Below are 16,863 nucleotides of genomic sequence, written 5' to 3'. Positions count from 1 at the left end.
AGTACAATGAAATCTCACCTGCACAAATGTTCTCACTCATTTCCTTTTAATGTCAGAACAGATTTCTGTTTAGAGTTAAATATTCCCTTCCATTGTTTACAAGCCAGACACTGCCTGAGAAATAGAAAGTGAAAATGACTAGCCAATTTTCACTGCTTAAGAGTGAAATGAAAGCAAGTCATCTGCATAAAGTGACAAAGTTAAACTTAGAACTTTAAAATGTTAAGGTGATGTTTGTAAGCAAGAAAAAAACTTTACCCTAATCACAACCCTTCAACAAAAGCAGAAAGGAAGCATCAGGATTAAAGATACAATAGAGAATTTACAAATGATATTATTCTCTACTCACCTCTAGACAATAATCCTTGAGTGGGTGAAATGCTGCAAAAAAGAAATGCTCTTGAATGCGTTGCCAATTCTTCTTGGCATTCCTAAGGATTAAAAATATGGTATGAGCCACAGACAAATGAAACAACTCTGGTGAGGGGAGAATCAATTCAGTATCTTAAAGGGTGGCTGCAGAGTTGAGAAGGAACAGAAAATTTTATGAACTTTATCCTAAGATTTATACACACCTCTCCAAGATCAATACATACTTTAAAAACTGACACTTACTAAATTTCACATTTTGAAATGGAACCTTAAACCTATGTCTGGCAGAAAACTCTTTTTTCCAGGAGAGAAAACCATTACATAAAAGTCACCTTTTCTACTTCAAAGACTCATACCATGCAGCCAAGTTGTACCTACTTTCACAAACGAAACAAATTTACTATGAGCAGCGTTTAAATTTTTAAAACATCTGTTGTCAAGTTTATGTTTTAAAAGGCAAAAAAGGTAGGGATAAAAGTTATACAATATGGCAGGCAGGTTTCAGATAAAATTCATGATCATGAACCCATAAACTAAGCAGCAATTTCAAGACACTTTTCTGGCAAGATCACGCTCCTGCCCTGACCAATGTGTCTTCTTCACTCCCTGGAGTTCCTACGCCCTCCCCGACCCTCTCACTATCAGCAGACAGCCATGCCTCACACATCACAGCAGACAGGAGTGAGAGATCTTTCTTCTTCCTGCCACCTCCTTACCCACTTGTCCTCTTTTCTCCTTCACTGTCAAGAGTCTCTCTTCAAAGGGCAATACCCTGCCCCGCAACAGATCCCATTCCCCTGGGTTGTGCCCTATCTCCCCCAACTTCCGCATCTCCCCTCTTCTCTATTCTAGCCTTTCCTTCAGCCTTTTCAAAAGGGCTTTTGTATCTAGTCTTAAAAAACAAAACAAAACCTTATTAAAGTGTCCATCAGTAATGGACTCAAGCGATATCCTAAGGCAAATGGAATATTAGGTAGCTGTTAAAAGAAAAGCAAGTTTACTGGAGTTTCACCTTTGGTGGGAGAAGGAAGGAGACTGTCTCGTTTTCATTCGATGCCTTTCTGCACTGTTCAACTTCCTGACTATGAGTATCACTTAAAAACAACTAATGTTACCAAAAATGAAACAGAAGCCCTCTTTTGACAGCACCCCCACCACTAGCTGTTGAACTTCCTAATATACTATTTTTTGAGAGAATTTTCTAAATAAGTTGACTCTGTCTCACCTTCATCACCCATTTTTTGAAAAGTTAAAGACATGAAATATTTTAAATATTCCGAATATTCAGGTAAAGAAAATTATAGACACCAGTAAACCTACCACTCTGATGTAATATATGTTAATGTCTCATCCTATCATCCTATCCACATTTGGACTTTGTTTGTTTGTTGTTGTTTTTTTTTTTGAGACAGGGTCTCACTCGGTTGCCAGGCTGGAGTGCAGTGGTGCGATCTCCGCTCGCTGCAGCCTCAACTTCTTGGGCTCAGGTGATTCTCTCACCTCAGCCTCCCGAGGTGCTGGGACTACAGGTGCATGCCACCATACCCTGCTAACTTTTTATTATTATTATTATTATTTTTATAGAGAACGGGGTTTTGCCATGTTGCCCAGGCTGATCTTGAACTCCTGGGCTCAAGCAATCCACTCACCTCGGCCTCGCAAAGTGCTGGGATTACAGGCGAGAGCCACTGCACCTGGCCCCCTCTTGTACCTATTTTAATTTGGTTTCAATCCCCTAATTATGCTATCGAATGGCTCTTGATAAATCCAGTAAGTACTTTAGGCCCTTGTTTACCTTACCTCAAAGCCTGTCCATTTCTCTGTCCCTCTACTAATCTCACACTAATCTAAATCACAATTTTCCTCCCACTCTCTCTTGCTCACCTCCGATCTGCTCTTCACACTTTAATGCAAAAGAAAACTGGATGACGTCATTCTCAAGTTTAACTTTTTGCTGGCTTCCCCATTCACTCAACATCAACCCAAGCCCGGCCCTGGCTCCCTCCATCTTGGGACTGCTCTGTTGCCTCCCTCAGCCAGACCAAGCTTGCTTTAGTTAAAGCTCTGGGCAAATCAAGTGGGGCTGGCCGTTCCCAAACACAGTGTCTTCTGCACAGAAATCTCTTTCCTTCAGTCTTCATTGACCTAGCTCCTATTCATGCTTTAGATTTTAATGTAAACATCATGTTACTTAGAAAGGCTTTCCCTAACCACCCAGACTGAATAGTCTGTATTTCCTCATCACCACATTTACTTTTCTGTTATTTATTTTAAAACTTTAAAAAATCGCTCTGATTACTTGATGTCTATTCCCATTTGACTGTGAGTCACATGAAGAAAGAGGCTCATCTACCTGGCTAACCCCCAGCACCTGGCCTTGTGCCTGTCACAAGCCGATCCCAAGGAGGTATGCAATCACAGAACAGAGGTGGCTTAATGCCCAGGGTGCCTTATTTGTTTATTTATTTTTGAGACAGAGTCTTGCTCTGTTGCCGAGGCTGGAGTGCAGTGGCGCAATCTCGGCTCACTGCAACCTCCACCTCCCGGGTTCAAGAGATTCTCCTGCCTCAGCCTCCCGAGTAGCTGAGATTACAGGCGCCTGCCACCACACCCAGCTAATTTTTGTATTTTTAGTACAGACAGGGTTTCACCATGTTGGTCAGGCTGGTCTCAAACTCCTGACCTCAGGCGATCCACCTACCTTGGCCTCCCAAAGTGCTGGGATTATAGGCATGAGCCACTGCACCCAGCCGGATGCCTTATTTTGATTGGCTATATCTCCTACCTGGTACTGAGATTTTTAAAGTTATTTTTTAAAAGTGCATTTTATTGCTTAATAAAAAATATGACTGGAGCCAATTGCTTTTAGAAATCAAAACACAGCTACCAACAAACTTAGAATAGGATCAACAACCAGGATCGAAATGTCTCAATACCAAATAATCACTCACCATCGAATCATAGAGACAGCTACAAGCTGACAAATGCCTATCTGCGTGTTAAATTAGGGCAATTCCCTCAAACTCCCTTCCATTAAGGAAGGGCTGAAAGTCTATGGGGTAACTATACCCTCTGTCCCCTGGTTACCTATCTCTAACCACCAAACACAAGCAGCACGTAAGTTCATTAAATTACATAATAAAATATGATTAGCAGCAACTTTGGTAGCTTGAGTTTGGATTATTGCATGATAATGCAAATGCGATCCTGAGAAATATTAATGTTCAAATCTACACATGTAAACTCAGCCATGTATTCACCAAATAATATAGGAAATACACCATACACCAAGGAGAAATAAGACATTTAAGGTCCCTTGAAAAGATCAAGATTTTTAGTTTTCAGAGGACAGTTGGAATTGTAGGGGTCCCTGGCAATGCTACAGTGAATGACTAATTTTGATGACCAGCCTTTGCTGGGCCAGGCACAGGCAGGTCATTCTCCAGTACACAGAACTGTGCACGATGTACCAGGAATCCATTCCCGCCTCTGCTCTCTGTCCCTCCTCTGGAACCCATCTCCCCACAGCTAACTCTCTTTTTCTCCTGCTACTCCCCTGTTTTATCTCATGCTATTTACTTTTTTCTCCATTTTAGTATTTATTTGTATTTATCAAATATCTTTCTCCCAAGCCCCTAAAACCTCCCTTACCCACTTAATGCCCAAATGCCTCTTTTCAACAAATGCATCGAAAGTGAAGGGAGGTAGAAAGGTACATTGCGGCCAGGGAGGTACCCTCGCCCCAGCCCCATATGAAGCTACACAATGACTCAGTCTTATTTGTACCATGTACAAATAACTTAATGGTCACGACCAAGACTTCTACATGTTACTGGTTTTCCAAATGCTATTTCATTTGCCTATTATGCTGCTTCCAACACTTAACCATTTGTGTATATAAATTAGTGGGTGCTTTTTCAGCTTTTAAGATGAAAATTCTTTTATGTTGGTTGATATTGCCTGTGTCTCTAAAATTAAAAAAAAAAAATCCAGAATTCCTGGATGGCAATAATCTATGATAATAATAAAAAGGCAAAACAGCACCACCTCAGAGATAAGGAAACAAGCGCAGAGACCTGGAGATGCTTATGACACTGCAGCCTGCTTCTGCGCCGTGACAGCTGCGGGGAAAGAGAGGCAGAGACATGGGAACCACCGTGGGGGCTTCACAGACACTGGGTCCTGCACCGCTCCCTCACCCCATCCACGTCACTTGCTTGATACTGAGCTTCCATGTATGATTTTGTCTGAGGAATAGGAGAGTTCTCTTAGAAAAGAAAAAAGCCTTTAGCTATAACTAGTATAGCTGAGAGATTAAGAGTATGTCTTTAAAGTCAGGTCGTGCCACTTCTAAGCAGTTCTCAAACAACAAAGGATGACATTTAGCTATACTGAAGAGAAACATGTACAAGTATGTAGAAGATTATTTGTACAATAAAGGATTGAGGATAAAAGGGCAGTAAGAGGTCAAGGTGGAGCTGACAATGAACTGTAATTAACTACACCCCAAAGTGAGCTGCTTAGGCCTGGCCCAGTCCAAGCCCTTGATGCTCCAGGACGGCAGCATGAGGATGTGGAAGGAGCAGCTGACACGGCATGGGCACTGCCCCCTCCCTGTGGGCCCTGCTGGAGGAGAGTGAGGGCGATGAGGTTGACGAGGGCTCCTTACCCTGCTCCGTGCATGCTTTCCACTTGATGGAGGCTGGATTCAATCACAGGAGTCAGGGCATCAAATTCTTCAACACTTAACACTTTACACACAGTCCAGAGTTTCTTAAGAGCAACTAAAGCATACAGTCGAACACTAAAATTGTGATTGAAACACCACTGCAGCACAACAATAAGGGCTTGCTTCAGAATTAGTTTCTGAAAAGAAAGGCAAAAAATTCCTCAAAACACAGACATGGACCATTTCACTCTCACTTGTATGACACAAAAAAAGTACACGAATGATACAACTGCTCCTAGTAAAACTTCTTCCACTGGCTTTGCTACCAGGGCCTCTCATTCTTCCCTCCTGGTCAAATGCGGTGCACTGGCATTTGCAATTTACTCAAGGAAAAACACATTCTCCCAGCTCTAGTTTTCATTAATGCTGCAGTACATTTCCCCCCGCCCCCCATACTCTAGTACCTGAGTTAACTTGAAAAAAGTATGTTTTATGCTAACCATTATACAACCACAATGTTTTTCAAATGGAGCCTCCATCTCCTATTATCTTAATTTGTGCTGAGAAAGTCAGAAATAGTCTTCAAGAGTCCCACTTCTGATGGCTTGAAAATGCTCCTAGAGCAAGATACCACACAAAGTGCTGTCCTCCTCCTCACTACTGATTTCTGAGCTACTCTGTCTTCCCTAATTGTGATCCTGGACCCACACAGTACTGAGTAGTGGCAGGAAAATTAAGAAATGAGGGGGAAAATAATAAAACTGTTTAAATTTCCTTGTAGTCTTTTCCTGTGAACTTTAGTCTTCACAGCCTGGAGATGTCAAGCAATCCCTTGCTTTCTAAAATCACATGGTTCAATAGACACTGAAGGTCAAAGGAAGTGACATATACTAATGAAGGAACCAGACGAACCCAAACTTTTAATGAAATATCAGAAGCTATTTTGATGCTCCTACCAAATGCACTTCTCCCCTAAGGCTCACATGGAAATGCTTACCGGCTGCGCCTGGCAGCCCAGTTTCTACTGACCAATTCAAAACAACCGTATTCACACAATAGTTTACCAAAGGCATCAGCATGGCTGATAACACACCTCAGTTACCCAAAGTTTCTCTGAGAAGGATAAAAACAGAGATAAACAATCCTCTTTCTCTCATTCCTTTACTCAACATGTCATCAACATTTATCAAAGGTCAGTGACTGTACTGCCAACATTACAAGGTGTGATGTTATGATATACACGGTTTTTGTCCACAATTCCTGTCTTATAACTCCCATAGCCTTTGTTACAGTCTTTTGTTATAACGATCCCATATGGAAGGAAGTCACTTGTGCAGCCCACACTAAAGGAGTGAGAAGTCACGCTCCCCCTCCCTCAGGGCAGAGCTTCTATAAAAATTACTTGTAATTTTTTTTACAAGAGATTTGTCTTGTCCATCCCTCTTTTTTTTTTTTTTTTTTTTTTGAGATGGAGTCTTACTCTGTCGCCTAGGCTGGAGTGCAGTCCTGCGATCTTGGCTTATTGCAATTTCTGCCTCCCGGGTTCAAGTGATTCTCCTGCCTCACCTCCTGAGTAGCTGGGATTATAGGCATGTGCCACCATGCCTGGCTAATTTTTGTATTTTTAGTAGAGACGGGGTTTCACCATGTTTGCCAGGCTGGTCTCGAACTCCTGACCTCAAGTGATCCGCCCACCTTGGCCTCCCAAAGTGCAGGATTACAGGCATGAGCCACAGTGCCTGGACTCATTTATTGATTCAATCATTTATTTATATCGGTGTGGGCTCGAGGATATTTATTTTATTCTTTGGGTTGTGATCCAACACTGCTTTATTTTGTTGCTCACACTGTTTCAGCTTCAGCCACTGGGAACATCTTCCCTCTGCATGCCCATCTCACATCACTGTATGTATAAAGTTCTGCATTGCTCTCTGACTCTACAAGATGCTCCAGGCTCATCTTGTATACTTTCTGCCCTAGTTTTAGAATCAGCTATTTCTCCAGCAATCCCTGGTTCGTTTTATTGGAGAATGGTGTTAGCAACCAAGATCTTGGAGCTAGGTATACATTACTCGTAAATGAAAAAAACCCACTATAATTCTCAATAGGGAAAACAGTGCTTCCTATGGAGCCCACACTCAAAAATGTTGGCACTGCCAGTGATCGCTCGGCTGGAGCTTTCAGGACGTAAATGATGCTTTCATACATATCAGTGTAAAAAGCTCTGCTCGTGAATTCTCAAGTCCGCTCATTTTACACAACGAGCAAGCTGACAGGACAATACACAACTATGAGCATAATTAAGAAAGGTTTTTTTTTTTTTCCTTTTATAGGAACACTTAGTGCTCTGATTCTGAAACCGCCTTTGCAAAATTGTAACTGAGGTGGGGAAAGAGATCTGACCTAACCAACTCCATCTTGCTTCTAACCTCCACGCTGTCCTTGTTCATTCCTGGGTGTAGGCTCAACTAACCTTGGGAGAAACTTAGTTTAGTTTATAGTTTAAAACAAAGATGATAACAGCCCTTTCCCAAGACAAACCCCCTTCTTGTCTGGGGACTAGATTTCCTTTGTAGGACTAAGAAATTAGCCTCAAGATTAGAAATTATGGTTTAGGAGTCATGTAGCTGGAAGCTACAAGATTCTGACCCTCCCTAAACTGCTCCTATGTTGGTGCTCGAGATATTTTGCAGACCTGCACTCGACGGATCAGCTGGCACCACCCAGATCGATTAACTGGCTCATCTGATCTCATGGCCCCCACCCTGGAACTGACTTAGCACAAAAGGACACCTCAATTCCTTATGATTTCATCTCCAACCCAACCAATCAACACCCTTGACTCACTGGCCTTCCCCCTCCCACCAAATTATCCTTAAAAACTCTGATCCCCAAATGCTCAGGGAGATCGATTTGAGTAATAATAAGACTCCAGTCTCCTGCACAAGCAGCTCTGTGTACTCTTCCTCTATTGCAATTCCTGTCTCGATAAATCGGCTCTGTGTAGGCGGCGGAAAAGGTGAACCTGTTGGGCGGTTACAACCTCTGTCGTGTGTGACAGTTGTTTTGAATCTCTAATTGCTCAGTACAGATCCCACATGCAGGTTAAGTAAGATGCTTTGAAGAAAATGGAAAGTCTTAAGTGATTGCTTCCAAGAAATCAAACCTACATTTATCTAGGTAACAACGGACTTTACATATCACAAATGAAGAGACTGACAAAGTAAATCAACTTGGCCTTTTCTTAGGTATGTCAAGTCAGTTTTTTTTTTTCCTAAGGTGTTGAAATGGAAATTATTCCATTTTACTAATTAGCATTCCTTTTTGGATGTTTGGAAAATAAAAAATAAATCTAAAATATGTAATAAACGGCAAGTACAAAAAGGGCTTGATGGAAAAATAACATGTTATTTTTCCCAGATCTAACATGAACATCTTCTAAGGTAAATTCATTTTCAGAATTTGTCTAAACTATTCTTAGGCTATTCATCTACCCTGCAACAGGACAATGTCTGCTCTGTTTTAGCTTTCTCAATAGATTGTAAGCAAATCTCTTTGCTGCACATATTTAAAACAGAAAGACAACATTTGATCTTATCTGATGCCAGAGGCTTCTTGATCTTACGGAAGACGTGAACGAGTTTTCCTGGAACTGTAACACACTGCCATCTGGCTGATACACACTGGAAGACACCACCAATTTAAGAGTGTTATCATGATTTTAGAGGTTAAAATGTGGTGTGGAGAAAGGCCTGTCTTTGAATGGATGAAATAGGTTAATAAAAAACATCACTGTTTAAAAACTAGAACACTGAAAAATTCTAGGAAAGCTTATTTTCCCTTATATTTTTAAGGTACTTTCAACACTTAATAACACTATTTCAATTAAGTTTTCTCCTAGAGTTTATAGTATATCAGTACATTCTTTTCTGTGGATGCAATAATATAGAATCTTATTCCAAATCTTACTGGCAGGTTCTCTTAAATTCTTCAATGGCTGCCATAGTGATTAACCAAAATTAGTTAAGATTTCTGCCTATCTGTGTGAGAACTTACTGGGGAAATTGTTCTAAACCTGAGGAACATAAAGTAACTGTACTGCACACTCCAAATGATGACAGTCATTTTATATCACCTTCAATTACCCAACAGCTTTTAATAGTCTGGCCATAAGTTTCTTTGCATGAGCATTTGTTAAATAACTACCATTCAGTCAAAGAACGTAAGGGAAGTCCTGTTTAAAGAATCCTAAGTAATCCTAATCCTAAGAATTATAAATAATTATTAATTTTATACAAGTATCAACAAAAACTTACCCAGTAGTTTGTCTATAAATTTGGTATGTACTCAAGCACACCTCAGTGTGTATGCATGTAAATGGGTAATTCCCATTTACTGGGTATTTGTGTCTAATACATGTGCACATTAGCAGGGCAGTGGAAAGGAAAGGGAAAAATTGCAAACATTCACAGGAATGCTCTACATGTAAAAAATTGGTACAAATACATACAATTCTTTTTTTACAGTCAAGTTTAAATTCTTACAAACAAACTTACCTTTTCTGGAATATTTTGAGTAATAATGTCCAAATGTGATAAAACTGCTAAAAATGTACAAATGCTTGTTTTAAGATTTTCTTCACCCTGAAAAAATAATCAGATAAACAAATATTGATTCAAAGCTTACTGTGAAACATGCACGTGAAAGCGCCGTGCTGGACTCTATGAGGGCCCAGGACAGGAGGCAGCCTCTTCCCTGGAACAGCCCGGGGTCTGGGTGGGAAGGGGGCTGCGGCAACAGGCACAGGACTGAAAGCAAAGGAAATAATTTCCTAGAGCCAAATGCCAGTGCACACAAAAATCAGCAGGTCACATAAAGTACCGAATAACTCAGCTCTAAGTACAGCGGGGCACAGTGGCTCACGCCTATAATCCCAACACTTTGGGAGGCTGAGGCGGGTGGATCATTTCAGGCCAGGGGTTTGAGATCAGCCTGGCCAACATGGTGAAACCATGTCTACCAAAAAATACAAAAATTCGCTGGGCATGGTAGCGCACACCTGTAGTCCCAGCTACTGGGGAGGCTGAGGTAGAAGAATTGCCTGAACCCAGGGCAGGGTTTGCAGTTAGCTGAGATCGTGCCACTGCACTCCAGCATGGGCAACAGAGCAAGACCCTGTCTCAAAAAAAAACATAAAATAAAGTAAAGTACAGTGTGCCCTCTGTATGCACGAGTTCTGCATCTATGAGTTCAACCAACCGTGGATGAAAAATATTTAACAAAAAATTTTTAAAACACAATGCAATTAAAAAGTAATACAAATAAAATTTAAAACTGTATAACAGCGATTTACATAGCATGTACATTGTACTAGACATTATAAGTAATCTAAGATTATTAAAGTACATGGGAGGATACACATCAGTTATGTGCAACTACTATGCCATTCTAAACAAAAGACTTGAGCATCCTCAGGTTTTGGCATCCGTGGGGGGCCTGGAATCAATCCCCCATGGATACCAAGGGTTGATTATCTGTGGCAGAGCCAAGGGCATGCTCACTTCAGGAGAGGTGAGGCCTTCAGGATGGGAAGGACTGGCCTGGAGAAGGAGCAGGAAGGTTAGAGAACAGATAAGTGAACAAGAACAAAGACACAGAGGCAAACTTAAGGGAAAGGCAGCAAGAGGAGACAAAGCCAGTTTGGCAGAGAGTGATGGAGATAAGGCTCAAAAGTTAAATGGAATCATACTGTAGAGGCTTTAAAAAGCTATAGCGAAAAACCTATAGAAGACTTAATCAGCTATCTTAGGGAAAATTTTTAAAGAAAACTGTTCAACTGGAATCTGGAAACCTCTGATTCCAGTTGAAAAAGACTGTTCAACTGGAATCTGAAACTATTATTATTTCATAATCTTAGTGGTTTTGGAATAATACATTATTTTAGTGATAATAAACTGAAATATGCCAGACAGATTGGAAAGAAAAGAGCATATAAGCAGGAAGACCAGTTTGGAAACCAATCCAAGAGGCAAATAATTTATTATTATTTAATTCCTTTATTTAACAGTTACTGAATGTCTTCTACATGACAGTTACTATAGAAACAAGTTCCTGTAACTTAAAAATCTACTGGAGAAGATAAAAATCAAATCAGATTAAAATCCTAACTGTAAGCAGTACTATTTATGTGCTATGAAAACCTAAAATAAGGGGATCTAAATACTTGGGGAGGTAACTTCCTTTAAGAATGACAATATGGGCCTGGGCGCTGTGGCTCATGCCTGTAATCCCAGCACTTTGGGAGGCCGAGGCAGGTGGATCGCAATGTCAGGAGTTCGATACCAGCCTGGCCAATATGGTAAAACCATGTCTCTACTAAAAATACAAAAATTAGCTGGGCATGGTGGTGGGCACCTGTAATTCCAGTTACCTGGGAGGCTGAGGCAGGAGAATCACTTGAACCCAGGAGATGGAGGTTGCAGTGAGCCGAGATCACACCACTGCACTCCAGCCTGGGGGACAGAGACAGACGCCGTCTCAAAAAAAAAAAAAGACAATATGGGCCAGGTGCAGTGGCTCATGACCAGCCCAGGCAACATAACAAGACCTCACCTCTATAAAAATTTAAAAATAAATTGGCCAGGCGTGGTGGCAGGTGCTTGTAGTCCCAGCTACTTAGAGGGCTGAGGCAGGAGGATCATTTGAGCCCAGTTGTTCAAAGCTGCAGTGATCTATAATTGCCGGGTGACAGAGCAAGACTCTGTCTCAAAAATAAATAAAGAAGACACATGAACTGAGATGTGAAGGGAGAGAGAGTTATCTAGATAAAGAGAAGAAAGAAGACCATTTTGTGTAAAGGGCACAACATGTGCAATAGCCTGAAACCAAAAGGACTGGTGATAAGCAGGAAAGACTGAAAAAGTCAGTGTGGTACTCAGTTATCTTGGGTGACCCCCGGTCAACCAACCCTCCCTACATATGCCCGATGCAGGCCCCTTCCACCCCAGCAGGGATGGTCATGTGATTTGCTTTGGCTGGTGAACATTAGCAAGCCTGATGCATCCAGAGGTTGGATGAGCACTTGCACGTCAGGACATGACCCGCCTGCGCCCCCTCGACCCCCGACCCGCCGGAATGCTCATTCTTGGAGAACTGAATATAAAGAGGTCCAGCTACCCTGCTGGAGACACAGAGTGGGAGCGATGCCTAGCCACCAGAGCTGCTCCTGCCATTGCAGCTGAGGTGACAAATATGTGAGCGAAGGAGCCATTTGGAAGTCCCAGCCCCAGCAGACACCACAAGGAGCAAAACTGCCCAGCCAGGCCCAGACAACACACACATCATGAAAAAAAAGTAGTGGCTCACCCCTGTAATCCCAGCACTTTGGGAGGCTGAGGTGACATGGTGAAACCCCATCTGTACTAAAAATACAAAAATTATTTAGCTGGGTGTGGTGGCATGCACCTGTAATCCCAGCTACTCGGGAGGCTGAAGCAGGAGAATCGCTTGAACCCGGGAGGCAGAGGTTGCAGTGAGCCGAGATTGTGCCATTGCACTCTAGCTTGGGCGACAAGAATGAAACTCCATTTCAAAAACAAAACAAAACAAAACACATTGTTTACACCGCTAAGCTTTGGAGAGTTCTAGCAACGGAAAACAGACAATCAGTGTGCCTAGCGTAGTGAACTGAGAATAGACCACACAGAGAGACTAGAGAGGAAAGAGGCCTAAGATCACGCAAGCCTTACGGGACACTCCGAGGAGCACAGTCTTCATCCTGAGACGACGTAAGACACTGTGTTCAGCAGGTGGGGTCACCTGTTGAAATTCTCACCATGGAAACCCTGCCTGGGCTTCAGGGTGGAAAGCAGATGGAAACAGAGCCAAGAGTGGATGTAGGCAGCCCAGTGAGGGAACCACTGCAAGGATGACAGTAGCGTCGACTGAGATACAATGGCAGGGACAGAAGAGAGAGAACTCAGAAATATTCAGGCAGAAAGATCAGGACCTGGTCACGAATCAGATACAGAGCATGGAAAGTGTCAAGGTTTCTGGTTTGTGCAACTGTATAGATGGTGGTGGTATTCACTAGAGTAGGAAGCAGATCAAGTTTGAGGGAAAAAATAAGGCACTCAGTGTTACACATCTACGTTTTAGGTGATTTAGTCTAAGGGAAAATCATCTACAAGGAAAACGTCTACAGCAAGGGTCAGAAAACTTGTTCTGTAAAGGGCCAAGCAATACACAAAAACATGGCTTTGTGGGCCACACAGTCTCTGCTGCAACTGTTCAACTCTGCCATGTTAGCTCAAACACAGCCACAGACAATGTGAAAATGCATGGACATGGCTGTGTTCCAATATAACTCTGCCAGGCCAAATTTGGCTGTAGCTTGCCAACTCCTGATCTAGAGTCAGGGGAAGATGTGTGGCATACAAATACTAATGAGTAAGTCATTCGCATTAGGTAATATGTGAATCCACAACACAGAGAAGACTGACTATAAAAATAAGAAAATAATAATTAAAAAAAAGCCTAGCTCTAGAGAAGCACCACCATTTAAGAGGTAGGCAGGGAAAGAAAAGCCTGGAAAGGACACAGAAAAGAGGGCAGGAGGAACCAGAGAAGTGTGTGTCACTAGAAGCAAGAATAAGAAAATGGTCAGCAGCATGCATGTGGCTGACAGAAGACGACGAAGGCTGACCACTGACTCGTCAGTCAGTCACTCTTGACTCCTGCAACAGTGTCTTCTGAGAAGTAACTGAACTGGAAGCTGGTCTACCATGGATTCAAGAGTGGGTTGGGAAGGATGTGAAAAAATAAGGCTGGGCGCGGTGGCTCATGCCTGTAATCCCAGCACTTAGGGAGGCCGAAGCGGGCAGATCACCTGAGGTCAGGAGTTCAAGACCAGCCTGGCCAACATGGTAAAACCCATCTCTACTAAAAATACAAAAATTAGCCGGGCGTTGTGATGCACACCTGTAGTCCCAGCTACTCAGGAGGCTGAGGCAGGAGAATTGCTTAAAGCTGGGAGGCGGAGGTTGCAGTGAGCCGAGATCGCACCACTGCACTCCAGTCTGGGCGACAGAGCGAGACTCCGTCTCAAAAAAATAAATAAAATTAGTAAATTTAAAAAAAACTAAACCTCTGGAACACAGGCACCTCTTTCAGGAAGTCTGATGATGAAATAGTAGAGAGCCAGGGTGATTATAGGAGAGGGACGAGAAAACATCCAGTGTAAAGATCCACAGAAAATGGATGCAACTCGAGCCTGCTGAAAAGCCAATGGGACCATTTGGCTAAGGAGAGACTGAGGATAGAAGACAGGCTGATAGCAACAAACGCCTGAGAAGACAGGAGGGAAGAGGGCCAAAGACCTAGTGGAAGAATTACTCTGGCACTGGAGAAGATTCTACTCCTTTATGGTAAAAGGAAGAAATCTCAGATGGATACTGACATAGGCAGATTTGTCTGATTGCTCTAGAGAAGATATAGGTATTCCTAGGTGGCAACTGTTATTTTCTCTAAAAAAATAAAGGTTAAGGTAATTTGCTTTGAATAAAGGAGGAAAAGGGTGTAGTGGATAACTGCCCCTTTCTTTGATATCTATCCTGAATCCCCTTTCCAAGTTTAGGGAATTCTTCCATCTTATGAGTGTTGGGGGACACTGAAAAATGCCAGGTATTCATCTTCCCAACCTCCTTGCCACTAACAAGAAGGCACCTGACCTGGTTCCAAAGACCCCATTTCTGATTCCTAAATTGAGAACTTACAACTTAGAGAAGCAGAGCTCACAGAAAACCCTCCTCCACTGCAGGCAGCAGAGACAGTAGGTATAGAGCTGGCTATGGCAAAGCCCTGCTGAAGGCACCGTGTGTCCAGTGGGGTAATGTCCCCAGTGAACTAGCTCTCTCTGGCCTGCCTGTAGTTGCATTTCTGGAAGCCACTGAGCCTCCCCTGTTCCTACCAATTTTCCAGGTCTGATTCTGTAGCTTTCCCGGCGTTCTGTAAGCTACCTACTACTCCCCTCTTCCCCACTACCTTTTTTGAATCCCGTTTTGATTCCATCAGCAAAAGCTTCCTTTGCCTACATCAAAAACTCTGTCTGATGTCCACAGGTAAAATCAGATTCGAAGAGAATATACAAGGTCTAATGACGAGTGAGAGGCTGAGCTAAGCAAATAAAAGTAACAACTGGCACTACTGTGGATGGGAGCACCAGGAAGTTTTGGGGGTACACCAGAACCAACCTGCCCTTTGTGAGAATTCCTGGGGCAGTGCTAACCCATCTGAGAGGTGACATAAACAAACTACATTAATAAAGCTATGGATCTAAAAGGCAACTCAAGGAAAAATAACAGAATCTGTTTCTTCATTATAGGAACATGAAGATGAAAAAGAAGAGCCAGAGGAGCCTGGAAAGACATGAAAATTTTTGAGACGGAGTCTCACTTTGATGCCATCTGGAGTGCAGTGGCATGATCTTGGCTCATTGCAACCTCCGCCTCCCTGGGTTCAAGCTATTCTCCTGCCTCAGCCTCCCAAGTAGCTGGGACCACAGGCATGCACCACCCCACCTGGCTAATTTCTGTATTTTTAGTAGAGACGGGGTTTCACCATGTTGGCCAGGCTGGTCTCAAACTCCTGACCTCAAGTAATTCTCCCGCCTCAGCCTCTAAAACTGTTGGGATTACAGGCATGAGCCGCCACTCCTGGCCAAAGCATTGTCATTTCTTAGTGGTGTGATGACTCACTTAATCGTTGTTTTCTTCATAAGGGTAAAAACTCCAACCTGTCTTTGAGGATTATGGTGAGGCTGCTGTTTCTGCTGCTTATGGTGACACCCAGGTTTTAAGCTAGGAGACTGGGAGAATGAAAGACATCAGAAAGGGGAGCCAATTTCAGGGCCAGATGCTGTTACCAGTTTAGTTTAACACAGGGTGAAGTTTGAAGTGATTATGGAAAGGCCCTGCAGGTGGCTGGAGAAGCAGGGACCGGCTGAGATGGGCTTTACTATGCTAAGGAAGTGCAAAAAGAGAAGCAGACAGGCTAAACAGCGACTCTTCAGATAAAACCAAGCATAAGGGTTGGGAGAGAGAAGCAAATATGTGAAGGAAATAGAGAAGTTATCAGCACAATAGGAAGGGAATTATGAAGTTGACTGCAGTGTGAGGATCAGCTGTGGAGAAAGCCACTACCAATGCGAAGGTGTGAAATTAAAGTGGGGAGCATGGAGGAAAAGAGAAAGGCTGTCTGCAGCTCAGATAAAATCCTTGATGTATCACTGTTGAAAATGGAGTGGACCTCAGTGATTTGAGGAAGGCAAAGATCACACATTGAAGTTTAACAGTAAAGAAAGGAAGACACTGGATGATAGCTGGGTGGAGGAAAAGTCAACAGAACAAGCGTGAAGAATTCGGTGAGGTCCCAAAGGAGACACAAACAGGTCACCGGGGATAGATGTGAAAAAAAAGAATAAGGATATCTTTCCTGAAATAGGAAGAAATAGAGAAAGGATATTTTGAGGAATGCACCTCCATTTTCACACAAAGTAGCAGACAAGATCATCTATTATGAAAGGGAAAGGTGAATTTGGAAACCAAAAGAAAGCATTCCAGATTTAGAACTGATTCTTGGAAACAATTTTTGCTCTTTGTCAGGAAGCCAGCAATGATAAACTCTATCACTAATTTTAGTATCAATTCCTTAAAAATGATTTTCAATATATGAGAAAAGTTGGAAAGCGATTAGGGGAGTGTGTGAGGGTACAGATGAAACAAGAAAGGAAATGAACTGATATTACTTCTATTCTTTCTACGTTA

At 42.5% G+C, this 16,863-nt stretch overlaps 1 protein-coding gene across 8 annotated transcripts in view; it reads right to left on the bottom strand.

The window, feature by feature from the left end:
• TARBP1 (TAR (HIV-1) RNA binding protein 1) overlaps positions 1–16,863 on the bottom strand; it is an 88,191-nt gene that overhangs the window by 10,277 nt on the left and 61,051 nt on the right. For 4 of the 8 annotated variants that reach the window (XR_008621621.2, XR_008621613.2, XR_008621616.2 and 1 more), the window contains exons 23-26: positions 9,598–9,684; positions 5,042–5,238; positions 350–431; positions 19–114 (exon numbers count right to left, since the gene is read on the bottom strand). Coding sequence is in view for 4 of the 8 variants with exons in the window: in XM_055101088.3 (XP_054957063.2) it covers positions 350–431; positions 5,042–5,238; positions 9,598–9,684 (366 nt within the window). In the remaining 4 variants the exon portion in view is untranslated. The remainder of the gene's footprint in view (positions 1–18; positions 115–349; positions 432–5,041; positions 5,239–9,597; positions 9,685–16,863) is intronic. The other 4 variants (XM_055101088.3, XM_063595887.1, XM_055101131.2 and 1 more) reach the window with 1 other exon arrangement.

This window comes from Pan paniscus, chromosome 1 (assembly GCF_029289425.2).
Source record: "Pan paniscus chromosome 1, NHGRI_mPanPan1-v2.0_pri, whole genome shotgun sequence".
Lineage (NCBI taxonomy): Eukaryota > Metazoa > Chordata > Mammalia > Primates > Hominidae > Pan > Pan paniscus.
The sequence above is the reverse complement of the archived record's forward strand: the minus strand, read 5'-3'. Positions and strand labels throughout refer to the sequence as shown.